General features: G+C 43.9%; 1 protein-coding gene across 2 annotated transcripts in view; it reads right to left on the reverse strand.

The window, feature by feature from the left end:
• enox1 (ecto-NOX disulfide-thiol exchanger 1) overlaps window positions 1-14507 on the reverse strand; it is a 116327-nt gene that overhangs the window by 38229 nt on the left and 63591 nt on the right. The window contains exons 3-4 of one of the 2 annotated variants that reach the window (XM_038720005.1): window positions 6965-7102; window positions 6744-6878 (exon numbers count right to left, since the gene is read on the reverse strand). In XM_038720005.1, coding sequence (XP_038575933.1) covers window positions 6744-6878; window positions 6965-6974 — 145 coding nt within the window. In that variant the 5' untranslated portion in view covers window positions 6975-7102. Of the gene's footprint in view, window positions 1-6743; window positions 6882-6964; window positions 7103-14507 lie in introns of both variants that reach the window. The other variant, XM_038720004.1, reaches the window with a different exon arrangement.

Below are 14507 nucleotides of genomic sequence, written 5' to 3' on the forward strand. Positions count from 1 at the left end.
GACGGGAAAAAGAGTAAAACAGTGCTGTGAGTGTGATAATGGAAGGCAGAGGAGAAAAGAGAAGCTTGGTGAGGAGGAGAAAACGTCTCCAGGACAAACAGAAAGTGAGGAAGATAAACAGCGAGAGGACGGAGGCGACAGGAACAATGTTTCAGCTGTCTGCAGGGTGGAGGAGGGCGGTGCAGCGTCGCACGTTCATATCTTCTGCAATAACAAGGCGGCGGGAGGAACAACGCGTCAGCAGAAACCCCGCCGCCCACATGGGAAGATAAAGTGATTCAAATTACAGGCGAGGGAAGCTGTCACACGCGGAAAGGACAAACGTCCCTTACAGTAATGTAACAGAAATAAATGCTTTTGTTGCCGCTCGGCGTGGAGGACTGATAGACCGCACCATTGATTCAGGGTGAAAGCTTTTCCTCCTGCTGGTCTGAACAGTCGGCAAACAGCAAGGCTTCACCTGAAGCAATCATCTGCACGCAGGAAGTGAGACGCTTTACAGTCACACTGTGTTTAGAATAAAGAGAAAAAGAAGAAGAAGAGGCTGAGCTTCAGAGGACCTACATTGTACATCCAGGTCATCCAAGGAAGGTTCAAATCAAGGGCAACTGGACTGGCAGGGAGTCCCAGGTCGTTATCAAGGTGATGATACCGCCTGGTTCGTTAGTGCTTCAGACACTCAACACTACGGGTCAAAAGTTTTATAACGACCGCCATGTTTGTAGTTTGTATTTAAATTTAAGCAGCAAAAGTTAAAACAACGTTTACGTCACCAAAACAGAGATTTTCAGATCTAAAATTAACAATTAAATGAAGGAGTTTTGTTCATTATTTCACTGTAGCATCAACCGATGACCAGCTGCTCCGTCTGCCTTCATTAATATTATATATAATATATAGAAAATGTAGTACAAATAAAGCTTCTCAGGGTGTATTAACAGGTTGTTCCAAGGTGTTTACTGTAGAAATGTGGTTCATTTTTTCCCACTGTTTAGGTCAGAAAACAGAGAAATAATAAAGATTTCAGAGATTTACGCGTATCAAGTTAACAGCTTTATGTTATTCTGCAGAAGTGGAAGAATATGCATGTGCATATTTTGGACACGGAGGACAGATGGTTCGAAAGAGGATGACACCAGTATAGAAAGACCATCTCTCAACAGGGTGCGACGGTCGTGGGCAATAGGCGGCTAGATTGCTTTGATAGCAGAAAAATAAAAAACTTGATAGCGGCTGGTGCTGAAAAAGATCTCATGCAATCACTTCGTCTTAAGTGACTGTGCCTCCAAAATAAAACATTTTTTGCAGCAATGCGTCATGTTGAGTTAATTGAAAGCTTTTACTTTGAAAAATTCTTAAGGACATTCGAAAGAGTCTCTCACTTACTTGACAAAGCCGTCAGTAAAAGGTGTGATTGGTTTCCCCTGAATTTCCTCAGGGACGCACACGCTTTATTGCGAGCATGTGAAAAAGTGTTCCTATAGGCTAATCAATTTGTTTGACAAGGGAGAAAAAAAAAGTCCCCTGGATTTTGGGATCGATCACACAACTCCTCCAACGGGAGTCCCGCACTCTACCCACTGAGCTAAATGTGCAACTAAACCATCCCTAAACTACAAAATAGGTCGACTGTCAAATGTCCAAAACAACATGGGCGTTGGAAAGTCCAACGACACGTGAGTATTTTTACAGCGACAAGCTTAGTGGATGTTATGTAAATCGCGAGGCATTTAACGAGGGGAAAACTAAAACAGGGTTGTAGTTTGGTTAGGTTTTGGTACAGAACTACTTTGTTAGATTTAGCAAAAGATTGTCACCAAGTAGGTAAAGTGCGATAATGCTTTCTAACTCAGTTTAAAACTAAAAACTAAAATAACTCAACATTACCGTGGTTTCACATGGGACTTGAATGCCGTTCTCCTTTGTGAAAGTCCTGGGTTTGACCATCCACCACCCCATCCGGCCTCCTTATGTGGAGTTTGTCGCAATTTAGAATACGTTCTGCTACCGCCGTACGGCCAAAAAGTAAACATGGTCGTAATAGGCTGGGGCTGCAACTAATGACTATTTTTGTAGTCGACTAATCTGTAAATTATTTATTCGATTAGTCGACTAGTCACGATTATTTTTGTCAACCCCTAACCCTAATTAAACCATTTAACTAATTAAATATCTTTCAAGTGAATCACTGATCTCCAACACGCAGCCTAACGAGCTTACGTTCCCGTTAAGTGAACGAGGTTTACTATTCAGAATGAACACCAGTATCAACGCCAGGGGGAAACCAGGGAAGAAGACAAGACAGCATAGGCTCCTCCTATAATTCACTGATTTATACTAACTTTAAAACTTGTAACTGTTCAACAAAGATTTTTGTTCACTATATAAACTATCACTATATAAAATAAAAGCAAATTAAAAGCAAGTACTGTAACCACAACTTTACACTAACAATGTCTGTTTAGAACAATAAAGCAACAGGCAGCTTTCATACTGCTGTAGTTTATTTTTCAAAAGTGCTTATAGATTTTATAAGTGCAGAATGTTCTGTAGGCGACATCACGAACCAGATGTTCCTTGATGTTCTTTAAACCATTACTCATTATTAATAACTTTATTAAAGCTGGGTCTCCGACATTGCCAGCGTTGTGTTGGACAGATTTGTGCTGCGAGACGCTACGGCGCTGATCTGCAATCAAATACAATTTAAATAGGCCTAGTAAAATAAAATAAATAATGGTGACTGGCACCGCTAACCTCGCGGGCGCTTGTGGAGCTTCTCAACCTGAAAACGTTTAAGCACATTTTCGTAAAACTGCCAATATTAAAATTCTAAACAGTTAATTTCTCGACTCAAAAGTGTATTTAGTGAAAAGCCGTTCTGCTGGTCGCCTCTTTCTCCGTTACTTTCCGCTTCTCCCATGAATGCTTCTTCTTCGTGATTAGTCTTACAGTCGAGCAGTCATGGCAGGCAGTGGAAGCAACACTGCCACCATCACTTCCTGTAGTGCACTGCAGTTAGAAATAAACAACCAGAAATGTTCCCAATATGAAGATTGCTATGTCTCCCTTAAACGGTATCTATGTAACGATGCGTTGACAAATTGTTATAGTCAACGTCGTCGATTACTCCGACTAATGGTTGCAGCACTCTTATAGATGGTGTAATAATCAACCTAGTGTTTCAGATCTGCCTACAGGCTCAGAGATTATGGCCCGGGTTATACTAGGTGACCAACCACGCTGCGAGGCTGATTACAGTCTGATTATAGTATCGTCAACTTTTAGTGTTTGTGTATGCTGATGACATGGCCCTGGTTGCCTGCCTGCAGGATGTCAGCAGCCCTTCCTGCTCTCGTCACATCGAGCTTCTTGCCACCTGGTTTGACGGCAGCTTCCTTGATCTTAATGTTAGTAAAACAAAGACGATGTGTGTCTGGGAGGTAAGATCAGAGCAGGCAGCACAGTTTTCAAGTCAGTTATCATGAAAGGGCAGGAAGTGGAGGAAACTTAGGAGCTTCAACGCAGCAAACACACCCTGACCTCCTGGGTGGGAACCTCTCAGTTAGACCCCAGGCCAGCAAGATCATTGGAGAAAAACAATTGCAACTCCAGAACTTAATGTCGGTATATAACAAAATAAAAAGGCAAACCAGGTCTACAATGACCCCACCCACCGCCTTCACTCATGAATCCAGCAGTTGCCATCTGGCAGGAGACTCCAGGTCTCACTCGCCAGGAAAAATGGGTACAAGAAATCATTTTTGCTCTGTAAATTTAATGCACAATAAAATTGCCTTTCTTATCTTCTTTAGATACATACACAAGCTCCATGAATACATGTTTCCAAGATATTCTTTGAGCAGAGTTTTGTTTGGCCAAAAGAAAAAAGCTCCACACCCTCTTTGTTAGAGATCATCAGGTTTATAAAAAACACTTGCAGAGATAATCTACCATAAATCTGAGCATGTGCGGCCTCGCTGCATTCAGAGATTCTTCAGGAAAACTCATTAAAGCGCTGTCTGCGATAACCCCCGACAGGTAAATTACACATCGCGGTGCCACACATTCATCATAATCATACACGGCTGCTTTTGCTCGCAGCTTTTTTTCCCAGAGCCAAAGTGACTGGAGCCAGGTTCGCTTCTCTGGCTCCGAGCTCGGCTGCCGCTGCCAGAGAGAGAGGAAGAGGAAACCCTCTCAGGGAGGAGAAGAATGGAAACCACAGCCAAGACGGCGAGAGAGGGAGGCTGACAAAGACGAGCAGCATCTATGCCTTTAATTAGGGTTATCTTGTGTTTTCCACCAGAATCACTGAGACACAAGAGCTGAAAGACATGTGGCTGTGATTACCCTCAAGGTGAGACACACCCAGAAATACAGTTCAAACTGGTCCTGAATCACAATCCAACCCTGAACCCAGCGGTGGAACAAGTACCCTGATCCTTTACTTAAGTAGAAATACCAAAAACTAAAAATACTCCTGGAGTCAAAATGTTACTAACGTTAAAATACAGAAATATTATCAGTGAAATGTACTTCAAAGTATCAAAAGTAAAAGTACTCATTCTGCAGAAGGGCTCCTCTCACATCATCGTATCATATAAATGTGTGTTTTTTAAACAAATTAACATAAACGTAGTGGAGTAAAAAGTACAAAGAAGAAGCAGTAGAAAGGAGCATGAAATATAAATGCTCAAATAAAGCACAAGTATCTCAAAAGTGTGCTTAACTTTGGTATTTTTACACCTGGACCGTATTTTCCCATGTAATTATTCGTCCTTGCGCCTTGTCAAAGTACATTTACTAAAGAGCTTGTTTTTGCCGCTCACAGGCTCATCTTGTTATTATAAGTGTCTGTTATCATAATGGAAAGGATCCCTGCAGAGAGAGACCTTTTTGTTAAATAGTGAGATCCTTTTTGTTTAACCAGGAACAGACTCTGTATATCGCTCTCACTAAAACCACCAGACTCCACTGACAAAAACAGTAATTTTACTTCTCTGGTCTACCGTAGTTTGTTATTGTGTCTGACTTTGGTGTTTTTAACCCTGTAAAACACACACAGTAACACAAACAAACAGACACAACAAAGTCACAAAACAACACACACAAGCTAACCGAGCGAGGTAGCGGCAGACCAGCAACTCCCACGTTCTGTCAGGTAAAATGACTGTTTTTATCAATGGAGTCTGGTGACGAAAAGCAATGTAGCGACTGTTACAAAGGGTCTCACTCTTTTGTTCCAGTTAGTCACATAAACACGGGAAATAGTGTCTTTCTGTAGAGTTTTATTAAAGTAATGCTTCTGTACACATTTGTGTAGCGAGTGAGCGCGCTGCAGTCTGCAGGGCTGCAAGGTAAAATTACTGATCAGATACCGACGTTACCCTTTAAGTATTTTAGTTAATGTTCCACACTACTACGTTTTCAAATGAAAACGGAGACCTTTTGCTACGTTTGCTCCTCCTGTCCAGACTAAAATGGTGAAAACGAACCGGCGTGTGCCCAGGGTACCAGAACGGTCACTAGATGTGCGTTTTCAGTCGTTTTAATGTAGACGGAGAGCTAAAACGCTGCTGTGGACGGAGATCGTATTCGTTTTAATTCTCCGTTTGTAAACTAAAACTCTCCACCACTGGACCTCATATTTAACAGCTTTGGCTGTAAAAACAAACATGTTTTTGTGGTTTGGGCGAGCTGACCCTGTAACACAAACACACACCAGAGTCTGTTGTTTCTCTTCTACATGTTCCCAGTTCAAAGAGGGAGGAGAGCTGCAGTCGCTGCCAAGGGTGGAGTCTGATCAGCATCACATCATCGCTGCGCCGATCATCATTTTAATATGTCGACAGATGAACGAGGTCGCCGTCCGTCCCTCCTCACAGCGCCTCTCTCTCCTCGCTTCAGTTAAATCCGTGCATTCAATTATTCTGGGCTTAACACACACCCACACACACACACACACACAAAATAAAACCTCCTGCTCAACAAATCTCCCCGCATGCTCATTTAATAAACCCCCACAATGCAGCACTCACACGTACAAAGACAAACCCCCGGGCCTTTATATACTAGAAAGAGACACAAGCAGGAAGCTCCGATAAATCCCCCACGTCTCACAAAAACAATTCCACAAATAGATTCCAAGGTGAAACGGGAAATGAAAAGTGAACAGGCAGAGCTTAGTGTAGTTTTTGTCCAAATGACAAAGCGAGACCGTGCAGCGAGGACAGCCATGCAGGCCTGAGCAGAATACCATTTTCCTGCCACTAGGACCATTGCTACTGCTAGAACGGTCTTAGTTGCGTAACCCTAACTAAAATCAGCCTTTTCCCAATTGGGGACACGTCTTTAGTCTGATTGGACGAGCCGTCCCCCAATCAACCGGTCTGAAATGTGTCCCCGAAGCCACACACACAAGCTGTTAAGTGTGTCTTTCCAGGAATTAATCTATCACGTCAAAAGCTGAAACTCTGAGACAGAATCTTTTCTCCGCTTCTTATAAATATGCATGAGGTCTGATTCAGCCTCTGCAGCCGGGCTGCCGCACACACGCTTCATCCCTCACCCTCATTTATCAGACTTCACACAGCTCCCTTTGAGACACTAAAGGTGTTACGCTACTTCAAAACACCTGCAGTACAACTACCTGACACCTGGAGTCCATCTTTAAGTGAATTTGAGACCTCGGGGCCTCCGTAGTTTTCTCTCAACAGTTAGAGACTGATTGAGGAGGGTACCTGAGACCAGCTGCTGTCCGCTGATGCCCACAGGCATGATGCCCAGGTTGTTCATGGCCGTGGCCCAGGCTCCAGGACCGCTGACGGGGACGCTCAGGTGGTTCTGCTCAGCACCCGGACCGCCTACGCCATCAGCTGCTGGACGGGAAACGAGCAAACGCACATCAGAGACGAACACGACGAGCAGTGAGCTGTACCGAGGAGCGGGTTCGGTTTCCTACCTCCGGCCATAGCAGGTCGTCTCTTCGCTCCTCCCTCGGCAGGCCGCTCATCAGATCCTTCCTCTGGCTGACGGGGGGCCGATCGATGGACGGGCCAACAGACGGGTTCATCCAGTCAGAGCCGCGATCGCAGTCCACCTGTGGATGGATGGAAACAGGGAAAGTTAAAGTGATGACGAGTCAGAAAAACATCCTGGGGAGTCAAGAGCTGAAAGATTTCAACGCTAAGATCCAAGTTCAGTTTCCCAGCTTCAAACAAAACGCACACAGCCTCACTATCTTCACTGACGTAACGTATTCCCTAACCCTGAACCCAAGTCCTAACCCTCAAACAGCCCCTTAAACTTATGGATTCCAGCGTTTTGGTCCCTACAAGGCTGGTGGACCCCAGAAGTATAGTGGACTCCTGGTTTTTGACCCCACAAATACAGTAAAAGTCCCCCCCCCCCACACACCTCCCGATCATTAGTGGTTCCCGCCCGGCCGCTGAGCCGAGCTGTCGAAGCCACATGGAAAACATCAGAGCAGCAGCCTGACAGCACAACAAATCCCTCAGTTCTGTCTGACAGGCCACGATCCAGCTGCGAGTGTCCATCATTACTGCAGCAGAGGTCGGGCCGGGTCGCCCATAAAGTGGCCTAATTCCGATCCGAAGGATGAATCGCAACAGCTCTAGAGCCTCTAACGTATTTAAATGCAGAAGGCGAAGAGGTTTTTCTTTGATGTGCAGCAGCTCCAGAAAGTCAGAGCAGCAGAACGTGTTGTTTCAGAGACCGGTGGGTTTTTATTTCGGGGGGGACTGAACGCTTTGACTCAGATGTGGCGGTGATACATGCAGGGGTTAAAGGTTTGCCCTGCCTCTCGCCTAATGCTGTAGCGACCCACAGCAGGATCACTGCAGAGGAGGGATGGACCGATTAACCCGGATGGTCTCTGGTGGACCAGCTGTCTAAGTTCTCCTGACAGTTACTACGACTTAGTGTTTAACCACATCAGCTACTAAAACTGGACATGCGGCGATTACTCGGGTCAGAACCTCACATACAGCATAACTAAGGCAGGAGACCGATCAACGATCATTAGCTTTCAGGCAGGCTTGAGCCACTTGGCAGATTAATACTGAAATACTGGATTAATAAATAAAAGCTCTGCTGGATTACTGTGGTGCAAAAAGTGTCACTGTTAGTGAGTTTAATAATGTGACGCTTCCTGGGGGTTTGTGTCCATGTTTAGTTGTTACGTCCAGTTATTTTAGTGATGCATAAATCACAACTTAGTAATAATTTACGTTATAACGAGGCTTCGTTTGAACTCAACAGAAGAAGAATATTGTTCCATGAATGCAGAATACATGGATGTTCCATCTGCTTTACTGCACTTAGAGCAGCCTGGAAAACATGGGTGGGGCAGCTGGGGGAGCAGCGTCTGGTGGGAATCGGTGCAACAAGCTAAGTTGATTAGCTTCCACCTTCCGAGTGAAATACAAACCGCACCGCTCGATGTGTTCATTACCAGCACCGCAGGTTGAAAGAAGGGAAACATGTCGTTCGGGGAGAGCCGGTGTTCTGCACGCCTGCAGCGCATGGTAACGCTCATTTATGCTGAGAGAAGAGGTGCACGCAAATCTCTGCAGGTGGCCTCCATCATCTGCTCTGCCGAATCATGCATCCACCTCTTAAAGTCCTTTTCAGACACTTTGCTGTGCTCACTGATCACCACATATTTGCTGAAATGCTATTTCTACTATACGTAATAAAATACTGACGATTCCAACCAGTCATAAAATATATACTTCAAATAATTTATCACTATTGATGAACCCCACATACAATATAAGATAGTGGAATATAATAATGAAAACTTTAAATTAAATTTTAAGATTGCATCAGAACTCAAACGTGCGTTTCAATTCCAGGTGCTGTTTTAATATATAATGATGCAGCCATACTGAGAGTTTGTTTATTTAAATAAGGAAAGGGATGTTTTGAGGTTACTTTTGACATTGTCATTTATTAAATTTTACTTTTTTTGTTGACCTGCTCCTCCTTGATGCCCTTAAGTAGATGGAGGACCTGTGGATGAGTTAGAAGGCGGAGAGGCAGCAGTTTCTCCACCGCAGCGCTTCACATTATCAATGCACACCATGCGTTTTATCTTTCGTTACTGGAAAGTCGGCCGGAGTATAGATAAATAAATTATTTTTAAGTTGAATTGAACAGACAGGATAATGTAGAACGACGTCGGTGTAATTTAGCTGCGCATTGTTAGTTAGGAAGAAACAACAGGATGAATTTTAAATGTTATTATTTTAAGTGTCTGACATTGTCCTTAACCTCTAACTGCAAACATATTATGTCCTTTATCTTAATAAAAATATTTTAAATTTCATTTTTAGAACACACATTTGGATTTTCCTTTCAGACCCTAAGTTCCTGCTTTGAATCTGAAAAACCTCGGGACGAGTTAAAGTACTAACTAATCTGTCACATGATCAGGACAGCGACACATGAAACAGTAAACACAACCTGTCATTAAAACAAAATCCCCGCTTTACTTTCTGTGATTGAATACAGCATCTCACAAAAGCAAAAACACTGTTATACAAGCTGCACACTCACTACTTTACACTGGAGCAAAGGGTCATTTCTTCAGATATAAATCAAATATTTACAATAATGTGAGGGGTGGACTCACTTTTAAGAGATACTGTAACTCCACGAACGTGTGACATGTCCACCTGATATTTCACGGTTCGTTGAAGCGCTGCGTTCTGTACGTGCTGATGTAGTTTAGCATATCATACTTGCGAAGGCTTGTTGGTACTTTCATCCTGCGTTTCATTCGTACCGACTCTCCCCGAACGCACCACGAAAATTGACAGCACACTCAGAGATTAAAAACTGTTTCAACTATACCTCCAATTAACGATTTTATCCTTGGAGATCAAACACAACAGCTGCAGCACAATTACAGTTTTGAGGTTAAAATGTGTCTTCACAGAGCCGTGAAGCGTTCTGCTGTGTAGGAGTTTTACTCGTCAGGAGCAGCCTGAATCTTTTCCCGTCTTTGATGTAGCATTGAAAGTGTAAGTCTGAGCGTTTGGTATGCCGGACACGTCGCTCTCCCTCCGTCAGCCCACTCTGCTCTGCAGCAATCACCATTATTCACATCTGACACCAGGAAACCAGCTGAGCCCCAACAACACGTCCTGCTTTAATTGAGACACGATCATATCAGAGACGTTTCAGTAACGAAGGAACTCCACGTCATGTAGCTCAGGGAGGTTTTTCACAGTTAGAGCCCCAAAAATGTACCTTTTCTTTGTTGGGATGATGAGTTTTAATTATAAATGTGGTGATTGGACAAAACGCTGCAGTTGGTAAACATGTTTGCTGTAGCTGCAGGTCTCTGAGCAGATCGGCTTTGTTTGTGTCCCTGGCACAGCGTCAACAACAACAACAACAACAACAAGCACTGTGTGATGCACTAAAGATGCATGTATGGAAATGAGCAGTCACTTTTTAAAAACACCCCATCGTGGACCTCATCATCCTCTCACTTACATGATGCAGAACCTCCAGGACGAGCCTTAAACTTGATTCTACCCCGAACCCTAAAACCAGGTCTTGACCCTCAAGCAGCAGAGACCAGGTCCTCACCTCTCTGAAAGGTCCTCACAGAGACAGAAGAACATGAACACACACTCACATCCTGCAGGCAGAATTAGGTCCCTGGCGATACGAGGGGGGGGGGGGGATGAAGCAAAGGCTTATGACAAGCTGAGGAGGCTGCTTCACGCTGCAGCGTCGCAGGAGACTCCAGAGGTTATTTTAAGAAAGATTTATCTTGCAAATAAAAGTGTGGAGCCACGTTAGAGATGGTTCTGTCTGTCTGTCTGCCTGGGAGACTCTTAAAGCTGCCGTCCTCATTCTCAGCTTCATACTTTTTATTCAGGGTTTCGACTAGAAAATGTTTAAAAACACATTATTTTTCACCTCCTGTCCGTTTGTTTCAGCTCCTCTTTTCAGGCAGTTGAGGGCCTGTAACACTCGGGGCATGATTGGCAGCTCCAAAGTCGTCATGATCTGCGGAACTAAAGATGATAAATGTTTAAACTACTGGCTAACAATACGCTTGGTGTCTGTAATCAGGTCAAATATCGTGGTCATTTTATCACAGATCAAACTGTCAGATGATGAAGACATTATTAGGAAATAACCACATGATGTACGCAGGCTGATATTCTTTGTACGGCTGGTGTAGAGATATATTGATATTGCTCCTGTCTCTTTAAGGCCCATCCCCTCCCTGAAAGCCCACTTCTGATTGACCAACTTCCTCGAGCACAGCAGGGGGGCGGGGCCTAGCCGCACAGTGCCGAATCAAGGCGAGACATGGTCGCACTGATTACTGTAGAAAAACACAACTTTAAAACTTTATTCTCTGGTTTAAATGAAACTGGATCAGAACTGATGGAGAAAATACCGTCTGGTTTTGCCTCTGATGTCCTCCGGCTGCTCTGCCTCCAGAGATTATATGTTAGCAGTTACTTTAGCCGCTAACTACTGCTAACAGCAGCTGCTGCTAGCTACTCAGTTAGTCGTGCAGCTAGCCGTCCTGTTGCGGATTCAGCGCGGACTGGAAGCTCGGCGCTCTGGGGGGTGTTGGTGTTTCCACCTCTAACATCAGCACAGAAGCTTTGGACCGCTGGTTCAGAGCCAGCTGGTAACTGTTAGCAGCAGCTAGCGGTTACTGTAGCGTTAGCAACAAGTAAAGCTATCTGTCCATCAGAAAACTTCATAAAGAGATTTACATATGAAGGAGGAAACAACGGGGCCTGAGGCTCAGTCAGTTCATGTCCTGAAGTCTTTTTATTCAGCCAGTTTTAAATTCATCCTCAGCACTGCACCATGCAGATTAGTATTTCTTTATATCATCTTATAATTTTTGTATATAACGTTTGCTCTTTGTGAGCAGCATGAAGCATCTCATTGTACAACCCTGTGTTGTTAGCTGACAAATGCATCTGCCTTGTTTCTGTGCCAAAACCTGGCAATTAAATGATAAAATTACAAAGAGAAAATGTTGTCAAACCTCTCAGCAAACTGGCAGCCGTGATGATGACGAGGCGAACGGAATATTAATGTTGCATTAAGTTTATTTTATTTGACGTCTGGAACAGAAACAAGTCAAACTATTGTTTCTCCTTTTTTAAAGGCAGACGATCTGTTTGTACCTCGGAGAAAATTCGAAATACATGAAAGTGACAGAATCTCTTGAATCGCTCTGAAGAACAAATCTGTTCGTGCGACTGGCTTTAATTCAGGACTTGTCTGACACGTGAGGTTGTGCTGCACGCCGTCCTCCTGCACGAGCCGGCAGGGAAACAGAGAAATGAGGTTAAAGTACGACGGGATGCTGCAGAGCTGCGACCACCTCCCTCTCTGTGAGCAGCCACACTCTCCTTATCGGGTAAGAGTCATGTGTCTAATGGTCCACAGCAGACAGATACCTGAAATATAAACAGACACAAACACCTCGAGCGACGTTCTGTCTGCAGAATCTGTCTCTTTGTTCAACTCAGACTTGTTTGTGTCGCCCTGCGTTGTCATTTTGTTGCCCAACTTTCCGTGTAGCGAATGTGTATTTTGTGGATGTAATGTACCATCACGGACTTAAAGACATCCTCATCTGTGATCTGCTCTCTCTCTGCAGCAGCTCACAGTGTTTACAGGCCACACGGCTGCTTCTCATCACCTAAACCTCTTAACCTCCTCCTACTCCTTCTTCTCAGTCGACTTCCTGTTCTCACCAAGTGCAACACAACACTTTTTCCACATGGTTTCAAAAGTTGCAAGCAGCAAAACTCACAATTTTAAAGCTCGTGTAGATGAAAAGGCAAGCCAGTAGTCACGGATAAGCACACTTGCAGAACTCCAGACATCATAGCCTAAACCAGGAGACACAACACACTGACATTCACAAGCCAGAAAGCTTTATAGTTAACGGCAGTGTTTGAAACGTTAGGCTTCGCTGCCTCCATGGTTCAAATTACGGGGGGGATTGAGGGGGTCTGACCCTCCTAATTAAGGCATGACAACGTGTATGAAAGCTGCTTTATTGAACGCAGATTACATTTCATTCACAGTCAACATGAGCAAGAGGAATGGAGATATTTGCTCAAAAAAAGTTGAAACTTGAAATGATGATAATTAGGATCATTAATTATAATTATTATCACCTACAGACACACATTAGTTAAATAAGCAACGATATTGTAAGCATTGTAAGATTTTAGTTTACTGAAGCCTGCACTGTGTTTTCTTTTTGACCTGGGAAAAAAGTCGACCCCCCGGTTGTCACTGTATAATTCGCACCCTCGCTGCCTCGATACTGTAACAGACAGCTGCCTTTCAAGTGAAGGCAGCTCTGCATTGGTTTCAAACAACCTTCTAGGGCAGCACTTACGGCACTGTGATGTCAGCGCCACTGTCTTGCGTCTCTTCTGCCTGTCTGAAGAGAGACGTTAGCTCTTAGCATCAGCTAACTAGCTACTGAAAAGCAAAATCGTTAACGGACGCCTCCGAAATCATACTGAACAAACTTGGTTGGTTACAGTCACGGGCTAATATTATAGTTCAGTGTTTACTTCTCGCTAGATTTTCAAAAATCAAAGCGAGAAAACTACTGAAAACTTTTAAAAACACATTTGCGTACGAATTCGGCTTGTTTGACTAGTTTTTGAAAGCTACGGCGGCCGTGCTGGTTTATGGGTAATGGGCAGCATCAAGTCACCATCGATACTGCCTTCAAAAACGGCCGTTACTGGGGCAGCTGGAAGGCATCTTAGGCGGCAGGAAGAGATCGTTCGAGCCGTTTGGAACAGCACTCTTTGCCTCGCTGTCCTGTTATACACCTTCTGAGACTGCAGTTTACGTGTTGTATATTACAAGCTTATCATGTCTTTAATGTAAAATAATGTGAACTTTGCATCTAGCGCCATCATCAGGTCAACATGTTAATGTGTCCAACACTTTGGTTAATAGCCAAATACCTGCAGAACCAAAGATCATCCCATCAGCTTTTTTCGTGCGAATTAGCAAATGTTCGCATGCTAACATGCTAAACTGTCCCCTCCCTCTCTCTTCTTCTTCTGTTTCTCTGTTCATCCTTTCATCCCCTCCTTCTTCTCAGAGCTGACTGGACGATGCCAAACTCCGCTGAGCATTTCTGCTCACTTTCACGCACCATGAAATATTCACAGCCGAATGCATGTCCTGTTTATTATTCATGAGCTCACTTGACATCGCTGAATCATTCACACACACACGCACACAGAGACACATATATAAACACTCACATTTTCATATTAATAAATGCAGAATGAAGGTGGAGGCACGTTCATGGACACATTGAGAGAGCTGGATTTACTTGAGGATGTTCTCTAAGATGCATATCTATAAATCTACACACACACAGGCCTAAAGACACACCAACATGCTGACATCCAGATCTGGAGTTCAAGCTGGCATTTGTCACATTC

The sequence above is a fragment of the Micropterus salmoides genome, unplaced genomic scaffold, assembly GCF_014851395.1.
Source record: "Micropterus salmoides isolate LMB-PRFRI ecotype aquatic unplaced genomic scaffold, ASM1485139v1 Ms_hic_scaffold_15, whole genome shotgun sequence".
Classification (NCBI taxonomy): Eukaryota; Metazoa; Chordata; class Actinopteri; order Centrarchiformes; family Centrarchidae; genus Micropterus; species Micropterus salmoides.